At 32.2% G+C, this 19,806-nt stretch overlaps 1 protein-coding gene across 1 annotated transcript; it reads right to left on the bottom strand.

Moving 5' to 3' along the window:
• Positions 1 to 12,870: 12,870 nt before the first annotated feature.
• Positions 12,871 to 14,903, bottom strand: LOC120152979 (uncharacterized protein At1g03900-like). Its single transcript, XM_039165027.1, has 3 exons — positions 14,200 to 14,903; positions 13,347 to 13,601; positions 12,871 to 13,003 (listed from the first exon to the last, which is right to left on the bottom strand). Exons 1-3 carry the CDS (start codon positions 14,683 to 14,685, stop codon positions 12,938 to 12,940), a joined length of 807 nt encoding a protein of 268 aa, XP_039020958.1. The 5' UTR covers positions 14,686 to 14,903; the 3' UTR covers positions 12,871 to 12,937.
• Between the last annotated feature and the right edge of the window lie 4,903 nt (positions 14,904 to 19,806).

Genomic DNA, 19,806 nt, shown 5'->3' with positions numbered 1-19,806 from the left:
AATGATTGTAACTGCTACACATTCTATAAATGTGACACTGATACTCCGTGCATTATCTAAATGCAAACCTGACTGTACTGTGCATTATCTGAATGCAAATCTGATTGTTCTGTGCATTATTTGAATGCACCCTAACTAGTATATGGTCTTACAAAGCCATCAAACACTAGTTAATTGAGAGAACTCTGTGTCACATAGCATCGGTGTAATTCCCACTAAATTGTTGGATAATCTCCTTGTCCTCACATAGTTATCAAGTAGATCATGGAAGGGGAACCTGATATCACATAACATTGGTACAATTCCCCGCTCAACTGAAGCATTGGCTCGATCTCACATAGCCTTAAAGCCAAGCTTTAAGATATTTGTTGTACTAGACTGATGCAACTATATATACATGTCTAAGGCTCGAAGGCCACACAAAACTGACATCACTAACTCATTCCTCACGAGTGTTCGGGCCTCATGCCCTAGTTAGCCCCTGAAGTGCCTCGCGCACTGACAATGACCCATTAGGGAAACCAAGGTAACCTGGCTATACCCTAGCATAGCTGGACTCACTAAAGTGAGATCATCCTCTCACTAGCTGTTATCTCACTCATTCTCTCATTTAGAACATTATACGGAGGCTTATTAGTCTGTTACTGCTGTTATTTATTAAGTTGCTCTATCTTGGTCGTTCGTTACTTAATGGCATTTTAGTCATTCTCTACCTCTAGAGTAGTCTCTATGCGTTTCGAGATTCTGTGACGATTACTATGTTTGTTATCACTGACTGTATTAATTACTAACCTGATACCTGACTCGGGTTCATTACTGGTTAGTGATACTCTATTCGCTCTTACCACGTTTTCCCTCAATTCACCCTCGAATTTGAGGGACAACTGTACGTCCACTATTCTTTATCATTCTTACATTACATGATGCATCTATTTCATAATTTGATTATTTCGTCATACCGCTTGTCGGTACACTCGTTGCAACGATCCTTCATTTTTAGATATTCAATACAAGGCTTATAAGGGTAGTTTGGTAATTTTGGCTCCCAAGGGCATTTTAGTAACCTCTCGCACCCATGCTAGATGCTCGATCTCAATCGATATTAAAATTCTCACTTTTGAGTCTATTTGACATCTTGAAGTCACTCAAACACTTTAGGTATTAATATCAAGCCTTCGGTATGGAGACAATCCTTCGGTATAGAGACTAGCAGTCTCAAGATCGAGCATCTAGTCTCTATACCGAGCATCCGATATCAATACTATAACCCTCAGTATCGATACTCCCTGCCTAAAATCCCTAATTTTTGCCCCAATTCATCCAGTATCGATACTCGAACCCAAAAATATTTTATTTAAGCTCGGGAAACACCCAAAAATCATCCTAAATGACTTGGTTTGGTTCCTAATCTTGTACTTAAGCTTTAGAGAGTTAATTAGGGTCTTAAGGTGTCATAAAAACACTTTCGACACCTAAATTTGATTTGGTCATGAATTTAAGTTCGGGAAACACCCAAAAATATTAGTAATTTCTTTAAATTTATAAAAGCTTAACACTCCAATGGATTAGAAATATACTATCTTGATGTTTGAATCCCGAAATAAACCTTCTTTAGTTAGCAAACACTCTCTTTTTTAACTTGGTTTTCCACCCTTTTTCCTCTAACCAACAAAGATGCATGGATTCATCAACAAAAAAATGTTGTAGGGAGTATTAAAGACGGATTTTGAAGCTTAAGGAAGTAAGGAAGAAACCTCAACACATACCTTGGGCTAGGCAGTTGCTATGAAGAAGGAATATAAAAAAGGAAGGAAAGAAAGAAGAAGAGAAAACCAAGTGGGAGAACCCCAAGCCCAAACTTGGTATAAAAAACCAAAAATCAGCTTGTTTTCCTTCAACAATCTAATTGCACTTTTAGTCATTTGCATTTTGTCTAATATTTAAAAATCCCTTATTTATGAATAATTGAGCCCCAAATCCAACCCAAATTAAGCTCAACAACTTTAAATATGAAATTCATGGGTCCAGTTACCTCTCGGGTAAACCCAAAAATACTAACTCATAATTTGAGATGTTACAACAAGCTTAAATCAAATGTTGTCAAACAATGGTTGACATTTAATAGCCGACCATCAAACAATCTAACACCAAAAAGCTAGGACCTAGTGAAGGAGCATTATAAATATTCCAATCCATCTTCGATGGAAATCATCATAAAAATGGTCCATGAACCTCGTAAACCTTGGTACCTTATCAGAGTCCAGTCTGAGACCTGCATCCAGTGACTTTTTGATTTGCCTCAATTATGTTCAAAGCTCTTTAGCTACCTCAAGGAGCTGCAACAACAATGCCATGAAATCAACTCGTGAAAGAAAGACAAACAAGAGTAAGCTTAGATTAGATTGCAATAATAGCACACATGTGCATGACAGGAGGAAACACGAACTCCAGCTTCTTCCATCAAATCAATCACTCTATCAGGCAAAAAATGGTTGTCCCTTTTTTCCATATATATGGGATAAGGGGGAGGTAAGATAGTAGGCTACCCCCAACACCAGGTTGAGAGCAGCTTCCGTAAGAGACCTCCGAATTATGAAATACCCTCCGTGGGACTCTATCAGGCAAAAAACGATCACTAAAACATGCCGAAATCAAGGTGAGGAACAAAAGGGCAGAGAGTTCCATTTTGAGTGACTAACCAAATTATAACGATGCTTGAATAAAAATTGGGTAAATTACGCCAATAGTCACTAATATTTGGGTAAGTGTTCGTTTTTACCAATGATGTTTGAAAAGTCACAAATCGATCACTAACGTCCACGTTAACATGTGTTACTGTGTGTGATGAAAAGCTAATGTGGCATGTTAACTACTGTTTTTTTGTTATTATTTGATCATATTAGACCATTTTGATCGGCCCTTCTTCTTCTTCTTCAATCAAACCATCTTTGGCTGATTTTGCTCTTCTGCAATTGATGAGATGAAAGATGTTGTGAGTCGTGACTTTGAAGAGTGCGAACAAAATATAAGTTGGCAAAGAAATAAGTGAAACCTTCTTCCTAGCAGGTTCTAATGAATCATTTGAAACTCCGGTAGTAGAGCTCTCATTTTCCAAACTGGATCTTATTTGAAATGCAACTGACCTTGAGCTTGCTGTCATTTAAAACATTTGTATTGTTAAAGAAAGTAAGAAACTCCATAAATACAAAAACACATACATGCTTTGATAGCAAAAGGGGCAACAACACTTCAAACTCAAAGCTAACTGGAAAATCAACATGAATATAGATAAGCTTAATATTATGAAATTAAGTGAACTTCTAATCCAACTTTCTGTTACAAAAATAGAGCCATCTTTTATATCCACACTCAAAGCACTGAAAAAAGACCATCTGTACAACGAACTTTCCATAAATCCTTTTGAGAAAACTAACATAAAGGGACAAGAAATCTTCATGGAACAGACCTAGAATAACTACCAAAAAAATTCAGAATTAGTGTAAAATGGTTTTGTATGAATGTAGAAAACAAAACTACCCATGAATTTAAAATTATATGTGAAACTACCATCATACGTGAGATAAAGAAGGATTACAAAGGCCTAAAAGTTGAAATCCCATTTGAAAGATAAGCAATGCAGAGGTCTAAAAGTAATCCATAACTCCAATTCTTTACACATATACACAACTAAATATATAAAGACAATGAAAGAAAGGACTTACAGTGTGATAATGGAGAAAGAATTTTAAAGTGAAGGATGGAAGATGTGGAATTGAAGAGTAAGCCATAACTTAAACTCTTTCTTTTACCTGTGAACATTTAACCACCGAAAAGAATATTATCCATATCCAAAAATGCCCATTTCTCTCCAACCGAGAGCCCTTTTAAAAAAAAGAATAACGATTTTTTTAAGGTAATAAAAGAGGTTTACGATTTCACTTTCTGTAACACTATTAACCTGTATACGTACCCGAACACGTCAAAGATGTCACATAGCTTTACATACATTCTAAGGTTGAAAATTCAGTAAAATTTTAAACTTTTAAAAATATATCCAATTTAATCCTTTCAATAAATAATATAATTACGTAAAATTATATTATAGTATTCAAGCCTCCAAATCAGTATCAGTTTTAGGCAACAACGAGATAGCTTTATACTGTTCCATATCATAAGATAAACTGTCTAATTTAAAATATTTCTTTATTCTATCAAAATATAATTTTTATCTAAAACACAAAACTTAAATTCATATTGTATCTATAATAACATATCTTAAACCTTTCTTATTCGTATACATGTCATCTAGAAAATTTAAAATAGTAGGATGTCATTACTGATACCTGTAACTTTTTCTTTAATGATTGATGCCCACTAAGCTCCTTACGTCACTTGTTCTTCTTTACTTATGCGTGAAAATCATCACACGTTAAGTATACATTTATTAATGTATTATAAACAAACTAAAGTGATATAGTATCAAACAACTTAATAACATCTAAACAACATATTCACTTATATAAAACTTAATGATATCATAACAAATTTTAAAAATTAACTTAATTCCAATAAAATCAATAATATCCAAACCAATTTATTCAAGTTATTTTTCCTTATCAAGGACCTGAAAATCATCATCTCATATTTTATCAAAACCATGATAAACAATATCATACATAATAGTCATATCATATTCTTTTTCATTCATATACAATACAAAACTTTCATATCTCATCTTTCATCTTTCAATTTCATATTCATTTTCATATTTCATTTTCATAATCCGTATTTTCACATTTCAGAACTCATTCTCAAATTTATAACTTATTTATGGACTCATAACTTATTCAAGATTGATAAATTAATTTCAGATTCATAACTTATTTTCAAGTTCATAGCCCAATGCATATTTATGAGAATGTAAGATACGTGAGTCATACATAATGTGCGCACTAGGCACTTCATGGTGCCAATCATCATCATAAGATGCACTCCAAGTGCAAAACATATCATAAGCACCAGCGGTGCCTTACATAATGTACACGAATGTACCATAACTTGACTTATCTTGAACTTTACTCAACTTCCCGGCATGCCAATTGTACCTACGACTCTCAATGCAACATACAATGGGCTTTTCCATTAATTATTATACGTTATTGAATATCAAAGATATCAACATAAATGTAACACCCACAGACCAATGCAGGTGACTCGACCCGATCCGGGATGTCACATAAGGGCTACCAGAGCGACCCACCGTAAAAATCTATGAAAAATTAAAATTTTTGTTAAAATATGTAAAATCATAAAACAATTTATAATTAAAATACAAGTTCGAAAAACCATTCATATATTACAGACAGAATTAAAATCATACATGTTCATACTCAGTATAAAAAACCAAATGTGACCTATATGCCCCCTAGTTACACTTGTACCATACTCTGAAAGAAAAGTCGAATGAAACTCTCAATACCGAATATTTTAGTTTCACTAGATTAATTCTTTTAACTTGAAAAGAAAAGTAAATGAGTGAGCTTTAGGAAGCTTAGTAAACAAAACTACCAAATGATGCTGAAGGACATGCAGATAAAAGGAACATCATAAAGTTTCCTTACTGACTCACCCTTCTACAGGTTTTCATAATGAGCTAAAGTTCTACTGATATTTCATTGAGTAAAAGCCATGAAGATTACAGTTCATAGGAAACATTCAGAGTACCAAGTTTTCAGGAGATCTGAATAGAATGTCTAGTGTGTTCCAATAAAAACCAGTGAAAAGTTACAGATCTTTTAAAACAATAACAGTTTAAAACTTATTTTTAAAACCATAGTAGAACCCTTCAACCGATCACCTTTATGTAGTTCCCCCAGAACTGCATTCATAAAGACTTACCCTAAGCACACAACAAAGAAGCCACCCTAAGGGAATGCCTTGGGGCCTATGGGCCTACCTAAGGGTCTCATTAGGCCTGTAAGGATTTATCAGCTTGATCAGAGATGAATCTCCATACTCCAGAATACTGCCCATACAATATCAAGTAGAAATCAAATTTAACAGTAAACAATAATATATGGATTTTAATATAGTACAATCTCATAAGTGTGCCAATAAAATAAACCATATAACTTTCTTTCACCCGTACACCATATACAATCCCATGATTTACCCAAGGGAATGCCTTGGGGCCTGAGAGCCTACCCAAGAAAGTTTCTCGGGGCCTCGGAGCCTACCCAAGGGCCACCTTAGGTCTGTAAGGATTTACCATCTTGATTAGAGCTGAATCCCATACTTCAGCTACCCAGATAATGTCCCAATAAGACAGTTCAAGTAGTAACCAGTAAATTCCGTGATTCATAAATAAGGAATGATCATATTTTTCAATGAAAACAGGTAACCAGATAACACATTTCAGGTAACCATAGTTCATAAACTAGTAGATTTCATGATCCTTAAATCATGAATTATTATATTTTCCAGTGAAAACAGGTAATCAGAGAACATATACCATGTAGCCATAATTCATAAACCAATAAATTAGTGTTTTCGAAAAATCACATTTAAAACAAGTAAATCATTTACATGTCACATAAGGAACACACTAGAGGATCCATATATTTTTTGGAGGTACTTGGTATTTATCATGTAGGAGACTATGAAACTTTTGTAATTTAATAGGATTTCAAATTTAAGGTCCCTATAAAAAGGGTTTGATAGCTAACATAGTCATTAGTTATTCATGGAATGATTTATCAAGATCATATAGTATTGGGTATTTTTCAGAGACACTAAGTAATCGGGAAGGTACTAAAAATCTTTTGCATCAAGAGTTATTTGATATTTCAGGTATGACATGAGTAATTCCATTATTAAGGAAATCATGAGCATTTTGGGCACTTTGTTCTTGGAGAATTCTTAGCAATTTAATCTAAAATGAGTGAGACGATGATTCATGATAACTAAGATTCATATCGATTTATCAGGATACCGAGTTAACTCGAACTGAACAAATCCCAACACTAATAGATTTCAACTGGTCAAATTGATGCACCACAATGGTATTCACACTTTAATACTAACAACTCTTGTCAAACTGATCATCTTTAGAATCATCGTTGAATGGATCTTAGAGAGACGAACATGTATTCCAATGGTATTTATTTCATTTATGTAATGCAATGATAACAAGAAATGTCAACGTGCTTGATTCTTGGTTCAATACCCTTATAGACAGGACAATATATAGGTTCATAAGTGTTTCCAGACTTATCTAAGTCATTCCCTTAATTTTAGGTCTTTGAGGGTACTTAGGTCATTTATTAGTTAAGTCTATCCCAGTCACTTTGGAGTTTCCAGAGTAATTCGGTCATTTCCGTAAATTCGAATACATATAGTACTTCCATTCAGTTCAACTTGGTCGATTTATTCATTTCAGTGCTGAGGGTATTTAGTTATTCCAGAGCTTGGATGTACTTCAAATCATTTCACACTTCAGGGGCATTCCAAATAGATCAGGAATTTAATCGGTGATTCCAATATTCAAGTGGATCAAAATATAAGTTCTCATATTGTCTCCATTATCATAGTCATCCATAGTCCTTTTTACACTTTAAGGGTATTATTGTCATTTCATTCAATTCTGTAAGTGGCATTACTTTGATAACTTTGGCTTCAAGTGTTTATTCAAGAATCAAAGTTTAGAGGCCTTGTGCTTTCTCTGAGGTTTAAAACTGATTAAAATATATTTTCCAAATAAATTAGGAGTTAACAGGTGCGTCATAAATTTTATCGGGTCAAAATACAGATTCTCGGGGTAATTCCACTATCAGGATCAATATATACCATTTTTACAACTTAAGGGTATTTTGGCCATTTGAATATTTGAGGTTATTTCGTAGCTCGAGGACATTACGGTAATTCTTTTCAATCCAAACAATATGCATTTTTTCTGATAATTGATCAAGTATGTCATTTCTAGGTTATTCTTCACCATCAGGGAAAGTCTTGATCATTTACAATGAAATGACATTTTCGTAATTTTACCCCATAGGGATATTTTTGGTAATTTCTTATCCAAATATTCTCGGTATTTAACCTTTAAAGAAATTAATCAAAATTTACGAATTTTGAAGTCAATTCATTTATTAATGAGTTAATGAACTTATAATTATTTCTAATCGATCTTCCAATTTCTTATGCGAGCCATCTGAGTCTTATACAATTTTCTATCTTTTTACCGAAATTCTGTTCGAGTCCAAAAATAATTAATTTTACCCAATGGACTAATCATTTCATCAATGCATTTACCAATTATCAACAAGTTCCGAAAAAACATACAAAATGTAGTAAAGCATTACTTTAATTTTTGTGTTCCACCGATCGAACATTAAAACTCCATTCGATCACCCTCGAACTTTAATTCCACGTCCCATAATATCTCGGATATATAGCAAACGAATTTACATCAGAAACTGAACTTAATCGAAAAAACCAAATTGAATCCGAAGATAAAACACTGAAAAATGACTTACCGAGTGCGAATTTGGAAAAACGGACTTCGGATTCGGACTCAAGACATCGAAAAATATAAAATATGACTTTTCAGAAAATTTGACCTTTTCGGTTAAAGTCAACGGGTTGACTTGGACAAGTTGACTCAGTTTGGGTTAACTCAGTTTAGTCAAACCGATTCCAGCTGGTTCGGTCTGAATGGACCGATTCCAAAAACTTCCTGGACCGGTGGGGGAGCCTCATGCACACTGCTGGTGCGTGCGACGACGATGGGGCCTTTTTGAACGGTCGATTCTTCCCTGATCATCCACATACTCGAATTAATCAATATCAACCTAAAAATCACAATAAAATTATCCAAAATCACCGAAAACTTAAATACGAGCTTACCCACGCTGAAGAAAGAGGATTCGATGGCAACAAGAGACTGGAGGGGTCAAGTTCTGGTCGAAACTGAGTGGGAGAACTCAGTGACGATGGTGGTGAAGCACGACGGTGGCGAAATCGGCATAAAATTGTGATAAAGTTTACTGCGGCGATGGTTTTATTGAAGCATTTGAAGGTCTATTTATGATAACCAGGGGCTTTTACGATAGACGGTTTGAGGGGTTTTGGTTGCGGGTGGACGTCGGTCACAATGGTATCGGCGGTGCACGATACGATGGTCGGAGGATGATGGTTTGAGGCAGAGGCGACAACAACATGGGAGATATAATTTTGGGGATTTTGGTTCGATCCGAGGGGAATTTATTTTTTACTAACCAAGAAATGGTATAATTCCAAGTTTAGCCCCTGAACTCACTAAAAGTTTAAATCTATACTGCAAGGTTTCGAACCTTTCAATTTAGTCCCTAATTTCATTAAATGTGGGGTATTACAATAAATGACTTTTCATATCATAACATAATGGGGAGTTCATACCCAAAACATTTCATTTTCACATAACATTTATATATCATAATCATCATCAATTACTTTTCTTAAACATAAACACATCATATTCGTCATGAAATAAATAATCTTAACTATCATGCCAAATATTGACTCATTTCAAACATTTATAATAGCATATACCATAGGAGTAACATTAAAACATAATTTATGACAAATTTCATATGTTGGTAGTTTGCACTACCTTTAAAGAAATATTATTCTATATTAATCTACACACTTAAAAATCATTATGTTTATACCACTGGAAACTAGACTTAAATAAAAATCTCACCATATAAGGCACTTCTTCTAGTTCATCTTGTACAATTTATAGTGAATTTTCAAAGTTGATTTACAGAAGTTGTTTTGAGCTTAATTTGCTGCCATGTTTTCTGACCTATCATCGATTAAAAATTCATATCTTTATTTTTATAATTCTTTAAATCAATATCCATTTGATTTAAAAAAACTACAATGATATAAGAATCCAACGACATAAAAATAATTCCCTAATCATTTTTATAGAATTTATGATGATTTTCTAAACTTATTGTTCAGAACACAAATCTGTGTAGATTTCACTAACTTATATTTTCATATCAAAGATATCAATATATCAACATAAATGACTTTTCATATCATAACATAATGGGCAGTTCATACCCTTAACATTTCATTTATACATAACATTTAGATATCATAATCATTATCAATTACCTTTCTTGAACATAAACACATCATGAAATAAATAATATTAACTATCATGCCAAATGTAATAAAGTTGACTCATTTCTAACATTTATAATAGCATATAATATAGGAGTAACATGAAATATTTTATGACAAGTTTCATATGTTGGTTTTTCACTACCTTTAAAGAAATATTATTTTGTATTAATATACACACTTAAAAATTATTCCATTTATACCACTGGAAACAAGACTCGAATATAAATCTAACCATATAAAGTACTCCTTCTAGTTCATCTTGTACAATTTATAGTGAATTTTCAAAGTTGACTTACAGAAGTTGTTTTGAGCATAATCTACTGTCATGTTTTCTGACCTATCATCGATTAAAAATTCATATATTTTTGTATACTTCTTGAAATCATTAGCCGTCTATTCTCAACAAAACTATATTGATATAAGAATCCAATAACATAAAAATCATTACCTAATCATTTTATAGAATTTATGGTGATTTTCTAAACTTATTGTTCAGAATAAAAATCTTGGCAGATTTCACTAACTTATATTTTCAGCTTATTCATTAATTCTAGTAGCATACCAAATGAACATATATGCATGAATAACAAAATTTCATAACATTTAGGAGTCACTTCTTACCATAGCAACTCCGTCATTGGCTCATCGCAAGCCAATGTTTACACGATATCATAAATACAAATTAAATATGTCACTCGCTTGCAACTTTCCTTAGAAATTCACATTTCATCCTTAAGCACTCCTTAGCTTTAACATTTCTTGATCTTTCACACAATCTAAATGAACATCATTTACAAAACATGTGCATTTCAAACCACATGTTAAAATCTCACTAACATAAGCACACAATAGAAAATAAATTCCTAAAAATCTTTCGATGCTCATTCGATACTAATTCCATGTCACAACATAAATATTGACTTTAACAATTCAAGTTGATCATTCTGGTCCCTTTTTATCCAAATTAACCCAAACTTCACATGACCTTTTTCAACTTTCCATTTTAACTACTAATTATGAATTCTTTTAGAATTCATCTCAACTTTTCCATTTTATTCTAAATAGTCCTTTGCGATTCTGAATTTGTGTTTTCAAAGTTTGAAATGAAGGTTTAGGGGTTCATGTGGGTTTAGGGGTTGAAATGAAGGTTTTCAAAATTTTGGGTTTATTTCAAAATTTATGTTTTTTAATATATATATATATATAATTTTAATTTTTTAAAAATTTTAAATATTTTTTTAAATTACTAGGTTGTGACATGTGTCACTTAACGGAGGAATTAATATCGTTGACGGCCCGGGCACCTAAATGGTTAACGTTTGTAATGTTAAGCACTGGGATGAGTCAAAAAATAGTTTAGCCACCTATTTGGGAAAAGAGGTGTAGTTTGAGCAGTTATTTTGGTATTAAACCTTCATACTATAAAAAAATATTGCAATTAACACTTACTTACACTGGTGTAAGCATGTACATCTCCTAATATTTTGGTACTAGGGGTGTATAAATCTGGGTACCCACATTTTCGGGTTTTAGGTCAAAAAATCCGACCCGTAAGAGACAGGTACCTATAAGTTAGGTACGCGTAAAACTAGGGTACCCATATTTTCGAGTAACAAGTACCCGATTAATATTTATTTTATTTTATTTTTTCAATTTATATTATTTAAAAAAATATAATAATTTATAATATATACCATAAACATAAAATTTATAAATTCAAATCATATAATATAGAAATAAATAAAATAAAATAATAAAATTACAACTAAATTTAAAATAAGTTAAGATTAAAAGAAATAATTTAAATGTTAAAGTAAAATAATTTGAAGAAATAGATATTTAGAATGTTAGGGTAAAATAATTTTAAAATTAGAAAAGAAAAAATATAATTTAAAATACAAATAATAAAAAAATAAAAAAGAAGAATCAGGTCGACGAGTACGGATTAAGGGTAATTTTGTGATCCAGGTCCGATCCAAAAACCCGTCAAAAATAACGGGTCGAATACCCGAACCATAAAATTGGATATTTACCTCTAAAATACCCACTGATATTATATCGGGTTGAGTAGTTCAGGTCAGGTATTTTTGAACACCCCTACTTGATACCTACCAATAAACACATAACATAGTGTAAATATGTTTATGTATTTTCTAAGAAATAAAAAATTAAAATTCATGACCGTAACCTTAATTGTTACCATAGTGTATAACGGTTCGATTAATTAAAACCATTTAACATTAATAGTTCGATTAATTAACCTGTTAAATGTAACAATTATAACGGTTAACGTAATTTTTTTAACACCCCTAGCTTTTGGTATCCTTCAGATAGTTCTACTTCCTGGGAATTGGGTGCTAGTAGGGCCGAATGCATACCCAAAACGCACAATTGTTGTGAAACTTCACCAGATACTGCTGACAGACGGTCGTTGAAGGCATATGCAGATGTAAGAACACACTTCTTACATCCTTTGTCCTCAATAGAACAATTACTTAAGTGCATGCCGCATGTCAATTAACATGAAATTCAACAGAAAATTAATAGTTCTCTATTATATTCAAATTATATAATAAAAACACATAAGTTCATGTCAGACAAAGGAGGAAAACATGATCTTAGAAGAATTATTTTTTCGAAACATAAAAGTATATGATACCTTGTCCCTTTTTCTTTTTCTTCTTTCTCGTTTCATTTTTCAAATATCAAAAACATCACACAGTAGAGCTTTTACATATTCGAGAACAAATGGTCTCGCAATTCAGAAAGCTGCCCATCCTGATGCAGTGGTCTTCGAAGATCCTGATCCGGTAGCAGGAACATTCCTCTGTAAATGAAATGTCACCAATGTCGTCATTAAACGAAGAACCAAAAGCATCACCACTTGGGAACAAAAGGAATTGATTTAGCACAAAGCAATCACCAAAGTAAAATACGAAAGGAAGTTATAGCGGAAAAATATATACAATGTATAAAAACAATTAACACGTAGAATCATAAAGATGTAAGCACGATATTGCCTGCCGGGAGTATAACTTCTATCCGACGAGAAATTAGGCATGTGGAGTATATATAATGGTAGCCAATTCCCTAGCAATGCTATATTCAAAACTTTAAGCTATATAGAGCACATGAAACGTATATCCAATTGAGGGATCATAAAGCCATACCCCTAGTTGAGGAAAACATGTTGAAGGGTTGGTTTGTTTCATGTTTTCTATGGGTCCTTGACTAGAAGAGGTACGCCGAGCAGCAACAGGGTCATTGGGAGGAGGTGGAAGAGGAGACCTTATTTTTCCAGAGCCACTGGGAGGTGGAGCAAGGCTCAAAGGCTTAGGCTTTCCCCCGGACAATCCAGCGGCCGAAAGCATACCAGTTCCACTAGATGGCTTGTGCTTCACGTTAATCCGAATAGTCTCACCTTCCTGCAACCCAAAACACCATAAGATCAAAATCCACCTCAAACATAAACAAATGCCATATTTAAAACTCATCAATAATAAAATATGACTGCATTGTATTCTTTAGAGCAAAAAACTTAAACAACCAAGTGCAGATCACAACTGATGAATCCAATTGAAACCCTTAACTTATTCATCATAACAACAAAATCTGCAAAAAAAAAAAAACTTACATATAATTTATTCAGACACATTGACAAAAGGAACTTGCACAATCTCTCCACAACATGTAGATTCTTTTTATCGCATCACAAAAAACCAAAACCACGACAGATTCGTTACTTATCAAACCCAAAAACATACAGACTAAATTATACGTAGAACAATTGGATCAACAGGATTTCTTCCTTTGCTCACGGTCATAGAAAAAAAGGCGTCTTTCAAAATATTAAATCGATAAATTCACTAATCTTAAAGCCCAACATTCTCAAATCAATCAAAGTGTAGCACTGTAGCTTAAGAAAGCTAACTCAAAAATATGAAAATCAAGCAACATTGTAAAATCAGTAAAAATTTGAAGTATGGAACTACAAAAAAAGTATAAGACTTCAAAAGCTTCTACCTTCAATCTATGATTGACGGCGGGATGAATATCGATGTGAGAATCATTCTCACTCGTCTCACCAGTCTCTTTCTCGTTCTCCCATCTAACATGCTTCTCGTGATCGGACAACGCCACGTTGAAATCAAACGCCTCGTTCCGTTCATTGAACCCGAGCCCGATAAACGCGTGTTTACCATTCCCGTCCTCGATCTTGAGCACGAAGTATCGAGAGGAATCGAGAGCCGGCTCGACGGAACTCTCGCGCTGACCTGGGTGGATGAAGCAAGCGGCGAAGAGGTCACCCGAGTTGGGATCCTCTAACCGGATCTCGCAACGGTCCTTGCAGGAAACGACCCGGAGACGACCCGACCAGATCTTGTCAGATTGGAGCCACTCGCCGCATTTGTAACCGCCGGAGGTGGAGCGGGGCGGGATCTTGTAGACGGAGACTTCGCGAACTACGAGTAAGGTGTGTTCGATAGTGTCTTCTTCGTCGAACGACATTTCGGGAGAATGCGGCGGAGGCGATTGGGATTAGGGTTTCTGTTTGAAACAAAAAACCAAAAATTTTGAGGGGAAATTTGGGGGAGAAAGAGAGTACAAAGGTGGGAGGGAGTGATCGGATGTTGAGAGGGGTGGGTGCCAGAGACTTGGATTCTAAGAGACTGAATGAAATGTCAACTGCCTCCTGGGAAAGAGGTCAATATCCTAACTACTCTTTTACCCTTTCTATTTTCCAAAATATCAATTTGACTCTATTTTATCTATTGGATTTGATTTTCACATTTTTGGGTTTTTTCTCGGACCCAAATCTCCCTTTCTTTCTTCTTCCTCTTCTTTCATATCCATATTGGATTCGGATTATATGGAGTTGGATCAAATCTTAATTAAAATTTGATTTAAATTATATTACACTTTTAAATATAAATAAATTGTTTTAAAAATAATGGATAAATTATGCATGTAGTACCTAAACTATCGGTTTTGGTCCATTTTAGTACCTAAACTTTTAATTTTTTTAAAACCATACCTAAACTTTAGTTTTTATTTTATTTTAGTACCCTTCCGTTAAAATCTTTAGTTTTTGCTTCATTTTAGTACCTCATTCAAAATTTAATGCTAAGTTTTGAAAAGATTGAAATTTTAGGTACTAAAACATACCAAAACTAATAGTTTAGGTACTAAATGAATTGAGTTTTTAACGGTGGGGTACTAAAATAAAATGAAAGATAAATATTAGGTATGATTTTAAAAAAATTAAAAGTTTAAGTATTAAAACGAATCAAAATTGATAATTTAAGTATTAAATGTGTAGTTTATCTAAATATTTTTTATCTTTGAAATTTTATTTTAAACTTTTGACTTCATAGTCAACCTAATCATAAATGTTAGTGCCTTGTTTTCATTATATAAAATATTTGATATGATTTTATTAAAAAATAATAATAAATATTAATATAATTTTTTAATTGAAGGGACCATGGACGGATACACTAAGCCGGGCCAAGTGCATCCTATTATTTAAGAAAAAATGTAAAATTTAGTTTAATATGTTAAGAAAAATTGGGAAAAATTAAAAATTTTGCATACTCATTAGTTTAAAGAAAATATATTAAAATTTTAGCTTTTATTCTTAAATTTTTGGATCCACCGCCGAATGAGATTGAATTTATTGAACAAAGAATTATACATTGATTTCATTTCCGGAGATTGCTTTTGCTTATCCTTATATTGTTGAAGTTTCAGCCATTACCACGAGTCTTCTACTAATTGTTGATCTATTATCTTCACGAGTCATTCTTAAAAGTGATTCGATTAATCTTGTAAGTTAACTGTTGTTGCGTTATCTGAATTATTTATATTTATTTTTTATCTCGTTGAAATTACGTGACTCCTTCATGCGCATCCATATATCACGGTACATAATCCAGTAAATTGGGTTTTGTTGAAGATCAATCATTTTTTATTTTATTTGGATGAATCCGATTGCATTAAGGATGTCGTAATCTCTGATGTCATTAGTTTTTAGTGAATCAAATATTTTATCTTAAAAAAATACATCTATGTGCGTTTTGTTTGCGGTAGGATTTTTGTAAATCTATCAATCAACCAAAAATGTGTTAAGAAGGGGTGAATTGACCAATTGAAAATTTTAGATTTGTAGATAAAGGATAGCAAAATTTGCGCAAATATGTAAAATGGTTCAACTTCTTCAAATGAAGTCTACATCTGCTAGCTTAGTTTCACACTAAGAATTTTTTACAAATTCACTAATTTGTTCTTTCTTTTTCTAGGCTCAAGAGTAACATTTTACAAATCCCTAGTTTTAATGGCTAAATTAGAATCACTCCCCTTTTTACAAAAGGATAAAGATGTAAACAAGAAAACCTCACAAGGTAGGTGTTTACAAAGATTTAAGCTCACAAGAATAAATCCTAACGATATACAATTAAGCTCAAACACACTATGTACAAGAAAAAAAATACGAGAGTGAAAAGCTCTTCTCTTGATGATGAATGCTTGGATAGGTGTTGTGTAACCTTCTTCAAGTGTCCTTCACTTGTTTTTATATGTTGAAATGTGTTTGTGACTGTTTCTAGCCGTTGGAGTCAATTATAGTCTTTACCTACAATCAAAAACAATATTTAAGACACAAGGGATCTATCATTTTGTGAAAGAGATCGCTCATTTTTCAAATAATTCGACCGTTACAAGATAATGATTGATCCTCTAAAGGAAGGGATCGATCCTACTTATGAAGGGATCGTTCTTTTCCTCGAGTGATCGATCCTGTAATATCCCAAACTTTTGGGTAGTGACTAAAATGTAAGTTTTAAAAGTTCAGTGACCAAAGTATAAAATTTGAAAAGTTTAGGGATTAAAAATACAATTTTTAAAATACATATATATATATTGGCCTGTAAATTAATAGTTTGTCCTAAAACAAGAATTTTTGTGGGAATCAGAATTTCGGTACGTGATTTGTATTAAAAGCTATAAAACAATAAAGTTCAATATAGAATCGGATAATCAGATCAAGACGAAATTTCACGAAAACTTGAAGGATGATATAAAAAGATTGAAAATATTATGTCCATATTTTAGAATGGTGAATTTTTGACACAGATTAATGTAATTAAGGTCGATTTTGCTTGTTAAGCCGGAATTGTAAAAAATGGTGACTATTTAGTGATTTTTGAAAATTTCAAGGTTAAAGTTGAAAAGTGAATTATATGAGTTCATGGATGATGTAAAGAAGATGGGGTAATCAAGATGAGATCATGGATGATGTCATTTTAATGGCAAAGTTGAAATTATCATGTTTTAGTAATGGTAACATGGTAATTTCTCATTAAATGAATTTTTAATTCATTTAATTAATTAAAGGCGAAGTGTTTTATGATAAGATGATAATAAAAATATTCATCATCTTCAAGCTCTCCAAGCCGTGACCTCCATAGTAGGTAAGGAATAATTTTCTTTTTTTCTTTTTTAAGCTTACATAAATGATTTTTGGACTAAGTTGTGAAATAGAGAATTGATCTACATCAAATTCTCTATCATTTGGTATAAGTAGTTCTTGTTAAACATTCTTGGATGAGTGATTTCATGATTAGGGTTTATGAAGGGGAAGTTGAAAGAAGATGAATTAAAGGTTGATTTTTATGTTACTAATGTTGTAGATTAATTCTAAAGCATGTGTGATGATTAAAATTAAGTATACAACTATGTTTGAGGTTTGGCCATGACCTAGAATTTTGAGAAGTTTGTGATTTGATTAAATTATGTTAGAGGTTTAATTGTAGAAGCTTTGAAATATTGATTAGAAGTGAAATTCATGATTGAATCAAGTGAAAATCAACATACCTTAACTCTATAGGATTCGACCCTAAGTAAAAAATTGGAGGGGAAATTATGAAAATTTTACCTAGATTTGAAAAGATTGTTTGGAATATCCTACAAGCTTTAGAAAGATATTTGGAAAAATTTGTAATTTTGTGAAAGTTAGGAGACCTATTTGGTAATTATGAAAATTATGGAGTTGAGGTGTACTTGTTCAATGGTTGTTGTACTATACTAGAATTTAATGTTAGAGTGTTGAACTTGATGTTAGAATGTGAAACTAGATCATTTTGGAAAGTTGGCAAAGTTTGAGGACCAAATTTTAATTATGGGAAAAGTTAGCGACTTAAGTTGAAATTGTGTAATTTGAGTCCAATGTTGAATTTTAGCTAAGGAATAATGGATTTTAAGTTAGATTAATGATTTAGGACCAAAGTGCAAATTTAGAGAAATTTGGTAATGGAATTTCAATAGTCTCAATAGTTGGGACTTAATTGTGAGTTTTCAAATGTGATGGTATTATTTTAGTATGACACTACAATATTGTAAATTATATTAGTATGTTGATTTTTAAGTTTTATTATAGTTTTGGGATCGAATTGCAAGCTTGCTAAAGTTGATGGTTGAATTAGAAAAAACTAGGAAATTTTGGGATGAAATTGCAAGTTTTCAATTATTTGAGTATTGGATTGGGTGTATTATTTGTTTTATGTTTTAGTAATTAATTTAAAGTGATTAAAATGGTGAAGGACCATTATGAGTTAAATGGAAAATTTATATGAATTCTAAAAAGAATTCATAGTTAGTGATTTGAATGCAAAATTTGAAAAGTTGAAGAGTTGATGATGGAAGTGAATATTTATGGAATTGAATGGTTCTTTTGGAAAATTTTGAAGTTATGATGGAAGTATAATTTAGTTTTATATCGATTATGTTTTATAGAATTTATTTTATCGGAATTAGATTATGTTAGTGTGATACTAACAAATGTATTGGATATTGTATTATTTTATGATGATGTTCAGACCACGAAAAACCTAGCGATCTGAGTGATCCAAAAGGGAAGGAAAAAGTACGATATTGAAAATAGTATCGTAGAAAAGGTTAAGTAGTGAGACAAATGTGAGTGTAATTTACTTTTTAATTGTTTTGATCGATGAAACTTGCGATAAGTCAATCTCATATTATTTTTAAGTATGATTTTATTTTTAATTAAAGAATATTTCAATAATTTCATATAAAGTATTTATGACTATTTTGGGCATGAAATTACCCAATACATTGAAATGATATTTTCTGATAGTATATTTGAATAAATTTTCTAAAGTGATTTTAAAGTATGGTTTGAATTCTTAATGATGAAATATTTCTTTAATGATTTCAGAAATGTTAATTGAATTATTTTAGGGTATGAACTGCCCAAGTTTTTATTTTGTGACAATGATTAGAAAATGATTTTGAGTTATACTATTGATTTATAAATGAATATGGTATGATCTGAAACCCTTTGTATGTTGCATTGAGAGTCGTAGCTACACTTGACATGCCATTGTGTTGAGTAATTCTGATTTTGATCTGGTACATTCGTGTACATTATGACTGGCATTGGTGCAAATGATATGATTGCACTGGTGCATATTCTGATTTAAAATATTTCTTTACCTTGTCAAAATATAATTTTTAACTAAAACACAAAACTTAAATTCATATTTATATCCAAAATATCACATCTTAGACTTTTCTTATTCCTATTTATGTCATCTAGAAAATTTAAAATAGTAG

This window comes from Hibiscus syriacus, unplaced genomic scaffold (genome assembly GCF_006381635.1).
Source record: "Hibiscus syriacus cultivar Baekdansim isolate YM2019G1 unplaced genomic scaffold, ASM638163v2 tig00111097_pilon, whole genome shotgun sequence".
Lineage (NCBI taxonomy): Eukaryota > Viridiplantae > Streptophyta > Magnoliopsida > Malvales > Malvaceae > Hibiscus > Hibiscus syriacus.
Note: the sequence above shows the minus strand (reverse complement) of the source record. Positions and strands in the feature narration are given on the sequence as shown.